This window comes from Oryzias latipes, chromosome 4 (genome assembly GCF_002234675.1).
Source record: "Oryzias latipes chromosome 4, ASM223467v1".
In the NCBI taxonomy this organism is placed as follows: Eukaryota; Metazoa; Chordata; class Actinopteri; order Beloniformes; family Adrianichthyidae; genus Oryzias; species Oryzias latipes.
Window position 1 is genome coordinate 24,116,869 of NC_019862.2, and position 11,229 is coordinate 24,128,097.

Consider the following 11,229-nt stretch of genomic DNA (forward strand, 5'->3'; position numbering starts at 1 on the left):
TTGTGATGGCCACATTTGAACCCTTAAAACAATTAATGAAAAAGAATTATTAAATTGAAACTTTATCACAATTAAATATTTTTAATTTCTTTATGTAGAACAGAAAAAAATACATATTTGTACCCAAATTACTGTGAAATTCACGTCTAAAGATCATGCACTCAAAGTCTCAGTTAGCTGGGCGTGGTATTGCCCGTCCTGTGGTGCCTCTTGATATTGAACTGTGTGAAAACAACCGTCTCTCCGATGTTCACTTGTCCTGAAAGCAGCAGACCTCGCTGTCAGATTTCATTTAACTTTTATTTGCGGTCAATATTTTAAAATTGAGCTAGAAAGTGTCACAAAAGGGTTGCACGATAGTGTTGCCACACAAATTTAGCCAATCACATCCACAAAATTGTGAATATCTTTGATGCAGCTGGATGGCTGCAAGTAGGACTGACACAGTTCCCATTGAGCTTCATCCAGTGTGGGTCCTTGGCCAAGACCCCTCAGCTAGTGCCTAACTATGGAGTCAGAAGGCGGCCCGAGTCTGGCTACAGGCCAGATAAAATATAGGGTTGTGTCAAGAAGGGAATCTGGTTTTTAAAGAGATATGCCAAACAAAAACATTGTACACAAGGATTTTTAAAAAAAAGCGGAGGCCGCATACTATAGATTTTATGATAGGAGCCTGCAGGCTTGTGGGAATTTTCACATGGGCCACATTTGGCCCACAGGCCAGACTTTGGACATGCCTTTATGAGGTGGACATAAAGGTTGTTGTGACAGTAAATTGTTCTTTTGTCACTGTTTAATCCACAATGAGATCATAAACTAAGCCTATAAAAAAGTCTAACTTATACATTTTGTAATTTACAAAAGATGAGTAAGTGACTTTTACAGTAGCGAATTTTGATCACACGTTTGTACAGAAGACAAACAAACTTGACTGTGGATCAGATATGATCCATAATAAAGGTTTCTGTCAGGAAACTTATGTCCAAACTGGGAGAATCCTCTCAGAACCATTAGACATTGCCACATTTTCTGTGTCTACATGAAGGAGCTCTGCTTTAATCCTATTAAACCTCAAGCACAAAGGAGATAAGAGGTTTACGTTGGGTCCCTCGCTGACTGGGTCTCTCTTGACATCAGGAGCACCGGACGTTCAGTGTTGGTTCTGGTGTCTACCAGAGGCTCTGCGGTCCATTGTGGAGAAACAAAAGAAGCCATATTGATAGCAGGATTACTGGAGAAGACAGAGAAGATGCTCACGACAAAGGATGAAGCAGAGGATCTAATCCAGAGATGGGTAAGTCACCAATTTGTTACAAGGCTATTTAGCAGCTGTGCATGAGGCTGCAGTGACAGGACATTGGCATGACAGATCTCTGTAGACCTGATCTTGTTTGGGATCTTTCCACTCCCTGCTAATGATAAACATTATAAGGAAAATAATAATACAGAAATTGGTTTTATTATCAGTGTTGAAATAAAATGTTTCACTTCAGTAAATGAAAGCAACACTGCATCCTTGTCCTGTATTCAGAGAGACTCACAGGAGGAGGACCTGACACCGGAGGATTACCAGCAGTTCAAGACTTTGGGGAGTGCGTGCCTGACTGAGGGGGCCAGCGAGCAGCTCCTGAAGTTTGTGCAGGAGGAGAAAAACCAGGTATTGCTGGGAGACGCTTTTCTCTGTCCACACTGGTGCAGAAGTGATGTTGGATCCCAGAGAGCTAAGCTGTAGTTTTTATGAAGCATTAAGATGCAGCAGCTGCTTCCTGCCCACTGGCCTCTTGATCTGGAGGCGTGGAAGGAAATGAGTTTTTTTTTTTTGCTCCACTGATAAAGCTGTTTAACTCAGCAGTGCCCTTGGTTGTTTCTTCACTCATCATCTTCTACCTGAAATCAAACAATCTTTGGTTGTTTATGCAGCGATAGATCCCATCCTTTAAATGGACAAGAAAGATGTGAGATGCAGATTCAGGTGCAGAACAATCCACACATGAATATATCTACAACTCTTGACTAACTGTGTGGCCTTGTGGTAGAGTGTTCGCCCTGAGACTCATCACACCAAAGACTATAAAAATAGGACCCAATGCCTCCCCGCTTGACACTCAGCATTAAGGGGTGTCACACACCTAGGTGTGTGACAGCTAATGGGACTTTAACTTTGAATATCACTGACTTTCCCAAGAAGAGCACAGACTTACTCAGCATAAAATGCCCCTATGGCATAGAATATAAACAAGCATCTGTTTCCTTACTTTCCTGTCCCCTGATTAACTTCACATCATCTGATAGGAAATCTAAATATTCTCTACGTGTTTCTGAAGAAACAGGACTCTATGGAACCAGCTCCCAGTGTGATAGAGGAAAACCTGCTGGCCTTCACTCCTGCACATGATGATGATGATGATGTTGTTGACACAACTATGCATCCAACAATCAATATTGTTGGCTTATTTTAACAATTTAAAATAAAAATATAAAAACAAGGGGAAAAAGACAATAAAAATACACAGATATGTCAAATCTAATTAAGATAGTAATTCATCAACTGATTTGAAAATAAATAAAAGAAGAAGACACTATCTCCTTGACATTATAATTGCTCTTCATCCTAAACAGCATATTTAAACTTATACATACAGTACAAAACACATTAAATCAATTAAATATAATGAATTTTAAATAGTTTGATAAATTGCTTTATTATACAATCACTGGTATGAAGCCCATTGAGATGACTATTGTTGTAATATTGGGCTATATAAATAAAATTAAAATTAAATAAATTGAAAAGGAGTGGGAAGAATTTATGCAATCCCACCCAATTAGGATTTGTTTATCTTAAAAAAATCTTCACAGAGTTGCCAAAATCGGATTCTATGCATCTCTTTAAAGTTCATAATACTATTTCAGTCCAAGTGCAGTGCAAATCACAAAAATAGAGTTCTTATTGGTTTCAGAACTTATTAGTATTGCAGAAATCATTAATGTGCATCACACATCATGCAACAAAAATGGTAATTTATTGATTATACTATGACAGTATGGCACAAATAGTTATTGTCATTTTGTTTACTATTAAATTGTTACTGATCATCAGAAAAAATCAATTATTTTATTCCAGAAATCATTATTACACATCATGCATTTTGTAAGGAAAAATGAATTGCTTATTGATTATCATCAGAAAGCATTTACATCTTCATGAAATCATTTGATATTGTGAAACGATAGTTTCTCTGTACATCTTCATATTTGAGCTCAGTGCTTAACCTATTCTAGAGTTTAATGCTGCACACTGACACACAAACTGGTTTATTATTGCTCCTTTAAAAAATGAGAGGGGACCGGCTCGCATGAGAACGTCAGATCAGCCCTGTGACACACTAGAACTTCTCACTGTTCATCATTGGTTGCAGTAAACAGAACAAACCTGTGTGTGTGTTTTTGGTTCTGCAGCCAGACTGACTGAGAAGCACAGGTGTTAAAGTTTGGTTGTGGCCCTTAACCCTTGTTCTATCCTAGGCACTTTAACGTTGGGAGTTGGGTCATCTAGACCCACTAGACAGTGCGCTGAACCTTTTTTCTTCAATGATTTGTGATCTTCACTGGTGTCCATGGATTACATGAAATCTTTCCACCTTTATCCACCTTTGTCATGGTAGGGAGAACACGTCAATGTAAGGGTGGGGTCATCTAAGACAGCACAAGGGTTAAACATGTTAGGATCTGGTCCCTGAAACCCATCACTCATGAGTCACCAAGCACCACACACAAGATCGGACATTTTAATAACCCTTGTGCTATCCTATGGGGTCCAGATGACCCGATCCTTACATTGACGTGTTCTCCCTACCATGACAAAGGTGGATAAAGAGAGGATTTCATGTAATCCATGGACACCAGTGAAGATCACAAATCATTGAAGAAAAAAGGTTCAGCGCACTGTCTAGTGGGTCTACATGACCCAACTCTTAATGTTAAGTGCCTAGGATAGCACAAGGGTTGAGCCTAAAAACAGTTTTCTGGTGGGTGGGGTCACTGTAGCTCTGGTGGTACTTCTCAATCACTTTATTACAGAATTAAATCTCAAATTTGATGCCGACGTTTTGCTCCAAGACACGAGAAAGGGAGGTTTTGGTGTCTCCTTAACTACATGCTGCTTCATCACTTTCTTTCAGGGGGTGGTGAAGTCCATGGGGGGAGAGCTCTTGACGGCTCTTGTCAATGAAATAGTAAAAAAAGAGAAGACTCGTGATCACTGCCAGACTGCCATCACACATCTGACAAAGGTAAATATTAGAAATCTCTAGGAATCTATCTCATATTTTATGCACATTGCCTTAACTCTCTGTTGTCCAGACTTGCAGCCCAAATAAACTCCTGCAGAACATGCTGGAGATGATTGAGGACATCGATCCTGGAGCCATTTCTGAGACCATCGTAGTTTTACTCCCTCACCTTCAAACAGGTCAGTTGGCTCTTCCTTCATCTGATAAAAACAACTATAGTATCTATATGAAAAGCTATCGTATAATGCTTTTCAACTTAAAAAAAAGTACCCATTCCCTCCCCCATGAAAGATTTGTGCAGTCAAAACCCCCGAGGCTGATTCATTTGATCAGCACCTGTATTTACAGATCAACAATGACAAAAACGCAGGACGCTTAGTCAGCAATGGACATGCAAAACACTCAAATAAAAGATTTTAAAAGCAGCGATGAAACATAAAACACTGTCATGTATAAAAAAAATTATTTAACTTTGACTCAAGTAGAAAAAATCGTAATGGATGTTGATTTGAAAATGTTTTCCTAAACTTTCATCATGCATTGACAACCTTTGGGGTTTTCATTTTATTCAATTCCTTTTCCATGTGAAATTCTCCCTGAATCAGGAACCTCAAAGTTTCTGTGAACCTCTGATATAAAACACATTTATGGTTTCACATAAAACCCTAAAAAAAAAAACTCTGTTGAAGCTACTTTAAATATGTATTTGATTTCTACTTATTGATTGGAAACATTTTAACTCAGACAGACTTTTTGAAAAATTGAAATAATCTGCCTTTTTCCAGTTACTATATTGTATGAATCTGATAAATGAATCATAAACAAATGCATAAAGTGAAAACGCATAAAAATGTATCCACTTCATTAGTCTGTAACAGACACATTTATAAATGCTACTCAATATGTTTAAGACAGCTCCATAAAACCGCATTGGCAAGAAGTTTTTATTTTTTAAACATGGTGTTTGGCGCCCTCTACTGCATGTAAATGGTAATACAAGCAACCTGGCTTTTCAAATTGTATTTGAAGTTGTGCTGCGGCTGGAGGACAGGAGAGCAGCCTGTCTGGGTTTGAGCCTTTCTGCCCTTCACGGGCAGCTGTCTCGGCTGCCCGTGCCGTACACCCTGCAGCAGGAGGAGGAGGATGAGTGCGGTCTGTGTGGATGCTGCGCCGCCTTGGCCCTGTTCTTAAGGCCTTTTGTGGACGAGCTGACGAGCAAAGATGGAAAAGAGGAAGCTGCTGCTGAAGATGAGGAGCTGAAGGTGGAACTTCTGAAGTTGTACGTTTATGTCGAAAGGTTTTTTTTATCCACTTGTCCAAGTAAAATCCTTATCCTGAGTTTGTCCTGTCTTTAGTTGGATGTGTACTCCAGTTGTACAATATATGTAGAAATATGTTTACAGTCAGACCAAATACTTTAAATATATATGAAAACTTTTTTTTTCTCCATTTAGCTGCTTGAGGAGTTTAAAAGATCCATTGCTGGAGGCTGAGCTGCACAAAGACAGAAAATCTGCTTTATGGCACTTTGCTGTGGAAATAATGGTAAAAAGAAAACAAAACATCTGTCTTTATTGTAAATTATGCATATTTTTTAAGGGTTAAAGTAAATCCTTTGCCCATTTCAGGCTATTCTTCATGCCATAAAGGAGTTTCCTGCAGGACTAGTGTGCTGTAGCGCTCCGAGGAATGGTTCAGTGACAGACAGCAGCCTCTACAGGGACTCCAGAGCGTGCCTGGCCTATCTGGTGTTTGTTGAGCTACTGACGGTGGAGAGTTTTCCTGCCGTGTTCAGGTGAAAACAGACTCTTCTCTGACAGCAGTTAGAAACCGAACCATATATTACACCATCGACCCGAATCGTGGTGAAAGTGAATCGTTGCATTAGATATAAAGTTGGTGGAAAACCAGCTCATAACCAGGTCAGAACTGCTGCAGATCAAAACAAATGCAGATTTCTATCGTCGCTGTAGAATTCTCTTCCTCGTGAGATAAAACTGCCAATATTTGTAGACAAACGATTGACAGATCGCCCTCAACTTGAGCAAACTTAAACGAGAGAGACCAAACATCTGCTAAAAACCCGTCCCACAGACCACAGAGGACCAAATCAAAGGCAGAACTGAGAGTTTCTTGATTCTCTTTTTAAAACCAAATATGACTCCATCACCAAACAGTTTATCTTTTCACAATTGATGAACTAAAGCCAAAGATTTCACCCAATAACGTTATGTTTAGAACCTATTAATGCAGTGAGTAAGCCATTAAAGACATCAAAAGCAGATTTAACATTTTATGTTATAATTTACCAAAATAAAACCTACAAAAGTTTTGCTAAAGCTTTGAGGATCATATTTATTTATTTTTTTTACCATTTCAGTCCTCTTTACCTTCTTCAGTGCAACATGGAGCACATTGATCATCTTCTCACTAGGTACGCTCTCCAAAATGTAAAATAAAAACACCTGTGAGTTTAAAATGATGTCTTTTTTAACATCTCGTCTGTCCTAATCAGCAAACAGGAATCCCATTTACGCAAAGGACTGGTAAGACCCCTTCATTACAGAGAAACCTTTCAGTTTCATACGGGAAATGCTGATTTGAGCTCTGGATTATTCCATCTGAACCAGGCACTGATGGAGAACAGTCTGAAGAAGGTGGAAGACAACAGTCTTCCAGTGGGTTTGATGGAACTGAGGAGCTTCTATGGCGGACCACAGGTGTGGATTAGATCACATCACACAGATAGCCTGTGAATGGCTGCTTTCATGATACATGAAACCGAGCTTCCACACACGCAGTGAGGCAGAATTGATGAGGTTTGACGTCATGTGTTCTGCTGAATTCACAGAACCTGCGGCTCATCCTTACGGACTGCCCCATGAGACACTTGGTGAGGACGACCAGTGGAACAAACTCCCCTTTGACACAACGCCAAACAATGTGACATTTTTCCGTCATGTTTCGTGTGATGTTCTTGCAGAGGGAGTCAGGGCTTCAGCTTTTCCAGATTTTCATTGATAAACTAGATACTGAAGCAAAGCACAAATTCTTCAGGTGAGGTTTTCTTATTGACAAAGTTGAGGAACAACTTTTACATGAACCATCCTTTTGTTTTGCAGGTGTATGTTGAAAACCAGCAACCACGAGGGTGTGGAGAGCTATGTCATTAAGAACATCAGACGTCAGATTGCGTTTTCAATGAAGGTGAAGTAAATGAAGGCTCATCCCAGTTCAGTTTTCAAGCAGGAAGATTATCCTGCTTTTTGTTTGACTTCAGCGTTTGTGGCTCAAACTGCAGGGAAATCCAAATAAATATTTCCTGGGTTTGGATCTGCTCCCACTGCTGGCTCTAGTGTTTATCTTACCGCACGGTGCTGAGACTAACCTGCTCACCAATATGGACAAGTGAGTTTGAGCTCTAAAGCAGCAGACGTCACAGTCTTTCCCAAACATGGCATAAATGTTTTTGTTGTTCATGCAGGATCATGGAGGGTCTGAACCTTCTGCGTTATGTTTTCCTAAAAGGCAAAGAAATGAGGAGCAACGTAAGTCAGATTTTTTTCCTTTTGTCAGCGATCTGCTGCCTCGTCTGGATAACGCACCGCTCTTGACAGGTGGAATTGTGGGAGGGCCTCTGCAGAATCAAGGAGGAGTATCTGAAAATGCTGAGGGTGGCTCTCAGCATGTCAAGAGCTTATTACTCCTCTGAACTGAAGGCACTGAAGGAGGGTCAAAAGCTGAAAGCTAGAGGTGGAAATCAGCCTTTCTGTTATGGAATTCTAATAAAACACTAGGTAGCTTAACATCTGACTTGCATGAGTAATACTTCTTCACAGAGGCCAGGGACAACGCTAGATCGGGAAGGTTAGTCCAAAGCGTGTTGGTGAAGCAGGAGCACGTGTCCGGTATGTCGCCAGACACCCAGCAGCAGGTACAGACAGCATTCTCCTTCATTCTGGACCTCAGGTGACAGCAGAGCTAACTGGATGCTTGGTTTCTCAGGTGCTGGAGAGTGCGCTGGTGACCTTTGACCTAATGGACAGCCTTACGGTTCGAATTGAAGAAATCACAGAGGAAACACTGAGCTGAAGACAGAAAATGCAGTTTCTCTTTTTAACAAGATTGACTGAAATGACGTCCAAAGATCTAAAAGAATTCATCCTAAAACAGAAAACAAAACATGTTTCATGCACAAATGTACACGTCTATACAGAGATCCTGGTTTGCAGTGTACGCTAGAAGGTTCTGGAGCCTCACTGGGCTTTATAACATGTCTCTCAGCATCTCCCACACGGGGCTGGTCTCAATAATGTGAGCTCTGGCCAGAAGCATTCTGTCCCTGATGCTGTCCACGTGGGGCTTACTAGTGGCCTGCACATAAAAAAAAATGTTTTAGCTCAAGAAGCACAAGGAAAAAAACAACGTACGAAGCTGATTTCTAAATAGACCAGATACCTTCACAATAATCAGCATTCCTTTCACCATTTCTGCGTAGTTTCGAACGGTGAGGATCTTAAGATTACTGCCGAAAAACCTGAAAATAAATAAATAAATAACAGGTATGTTCTTATGATCCAATCAGAAGGTTCCTCTGGGTTTCACTTCCTGTCCGGAGACAGAACATTTTCTCACCTGTTTTGAATCAGCTTCAAAGTTTTCAGCTCTTTGGGTCCGGTAAAGGGTGCGTACAGAAGCAGGAAGCAGTTACGATGGATTTCCACAAAGTTCTTTATCTGATCCATGAGTCCCAGTTCTTCCAAATCCTCTGGACGCTCTTGAGGCTCAACAAATAGAAATGCAGTCCCTACATATGGCAATATAGAAGCTATTGTTTAATGGGTGGACGTTAGCTAAAACATTACAGTTGATCTGGTGAAGACTAGCTAAAGAGTGCTTGTTTACAAGAAGAAATGACTCAAAAAATGATACATTTTTTAACATTTTAAAAATACTTCATTTTGATATTTAACTCTACGATCTATCACTTTAACTATTTTCTTGATTTTTCTGTAAATGTTCAATATTTGTTTTCAGATTGGATTTTTTTGCTTCCTGTTTAGCTCATGGCTGCTCTGCATTTCCGTCCTTTTTTTTGGTGTTTTACCTATTATTTAGCTGCCTTTACTTGTTCAATGTTTTCAATAAATGAGTTTTATTTATCTACAATCTTCTGCTTTTTTCCGAAAACCTCCTCCCTGACAGAATTGGGGCAAATTTATGAGAGAATCACCTGTTATTATAAGAATTGACAGAATTGACAAAGCCTTATGAATGAGAGGTGAAACGTCTTCAATTGTTTAAAACCAAGTCCAGATGACAACATTTAAACCTGCTACTATGATGGAATCAACCTGGGTGAATGAGAGTCTTCATAGATATTGTAAGGCTGCTTTTAGTGACATCTAGTGGTGAAAAGGAAAACAGCAAAACAATCATTTCATTGATATTATTCCAGCCATTCATTCTCTGTACAGATATATTTGAACGGTGACAAAATACCTGTACTATATCTAGCATTGAATGGAAAGAAGTCTGGTCTTTACCACAAAAAATCTTCTTAACAAAGTCAAAGAAATGTCATGTCTATGAAGACTCTCATTCATCCAGGTTGGTTCCATTGTAGTAGGTTTAGGGGATGTCATCTGGAGTTGGTTTTAAAGTTAGAAGACGTTTCACCTCTTATCCAAGAGGCTTTGTCAAAAGGCGTTGCCAATTCTAACTTTAAAACCAAGTCCAGATGACATCCCCTAAACCTACTACAAAGAAATGTCATACAAACTCGTTTTTTTTTTGCTGATTTTTAACTTTAATATGAAAACTTAATATTTGGCTATAGTAGTTTTGAACAGAAAGATCGTGATGCTTTCTTTTTTTTATAAATATGTTGTTTTTCATGGCCAAATTCCATATTCACAAAAGTAAATTTGCTAATACAAAAACTGAATTCTTCTTACTGAAATTGCAACTGCAGCAACATTTAATTTCTGCTTCAAAAAAATACAAAGGCTCAAAAAACGATTAACATCTGTAAATCCATCGGATTAACGACATAAGTTAACTCTCGCATTTAAATATTTACGTTTTTTCCCCCTTTTTTTATTTTCTATTTTTGTTTTAAGTTACTTATTTCTTTCCTTCTGTGATTGCTTTATGTGGTTGCTATTGAAGACCACTTTGTTTAAAAAGTTTATATTATTTACATTTTTGCTCTTATAGTTAAGATTTTCAAAGGGTCAAAACGATTGTATTCGGAATAGTGTTGTTTTGTAATATTTTTTGTTATTAATGTCGTAATTTAGTATTGTACTGTGCAAATGTTCAGTAAAAGAACAACCTGTATTGATCTCCTCATATTGACCTTTCATTTCCTGATTGACAAATACCTTCAACATCTACTTAATTGGCGCAAACGGGCTTCCATAGTTTACTTTTACCTGACAAAGGGAAAATAAAGGTTCCTGTTGTGATGCTGTCAGAAAATCGGATTCTGTGTTGCTGAGCGCTGAGTATCCTGCAGGATTCATTGTTCTGGAAAAGAAGAAACTTACATTCAGACAGTAGCCTAGCTTAGCTTTTTATTTTCCTCCAAAAGACGTCCTGCCACAAATACCTGAATTGAGGAGCTAATTATGACCGTTGTTTTCCACTGACTAGTAGTTTCTCGACCTGCCGCCATAACTGGATACGGATATTAAAAAAAATTGAAATAGCAACAATGCTTCAAATTCGAGAAACTAGCAGTTGATTAAACCCGAACGGTCCTCGCGGCAAACACGCTCGAAAAGCGGGTTGCCAGATCTGACAGAAGTTGAAGGTTCAATTGAAAGGTTGAAGTAATATCTTTCATTTTAAAATAAAATAAAAGAGACACGCAGGTCCATGGTGGTGTGGAAAGCATGTTTGTGTCTTTCACAAAATCAGTCTATTTCACAAA

At 39.1% G+C, this 11,229-nt stretch overlaps 2 protein-coding genes across 2 annotated transcripts; one reads left to right on the forward strand and one right to left on the reverse strand.

Annotated features, from left to right (window-relative positions):
* Positions 1–1,116: 1,116 nt before the first annotated feature.
* On the forward strand, positions 1,117–8,400 carry LOC101175068 (glomulin-like). Its single transcript, XM_020702582.2, has 18 exons — positions 1,117–1,294; positions 1,532–1,657; positions 4,182–4,292; positions 4,363–4,471; positions 5,322–5,571; positions 5,747–5,837; positions 5,921–6,087; positions 6,673–6,726; positions 6,808–6,838; positions 6,923–7,012; positions 7,144–7,185; positions 7,276–7,349; positions 7,415–7,499; positions 7,594–7,700; positions 7,777–7,840; positions 7,910–8,045; positions 8,132–8,226; positions 8,298–8,400. The coding sequence occupies exons 1-18, from the start codon at positions 1,250–1,252 to the stop codon at positions 8,382–8,384; spliced, it is 1,764 nt and encodes a 587-aa protein (XP_020558241.1). The 5' UTR covers positions 1,117–1,249; the 3' UTR covers positions 8,385–8,400.
* On the reverse strand, positions 8,381–11,132 carry c4h1orf146 (chromosome 4 C1orf146 homolog). Its single transcript, XM_004068154.3, has 5 exons — positions 10,906–11,132; positions 10,730–10,823; positions 8,928–9,099; positions 8,751–8,829; positions 8,381–8,666 (listed from the first exon to the last, which is right to left on the reverse strand). Exons 1-5 carry the CDS (start codon positions 10,969–10,971, stop codon positions 8,559–8,561), a joined length of 519 nt encoding a protein of 172 aa, XP_004068202.1. The 5' UTR covers positions 10,972–11,132; the 3' UTR covers positions 8,381–8,558.
* Between the last annotated feature and the right edge of the window lie 97 nt (positions 11,133–11,229).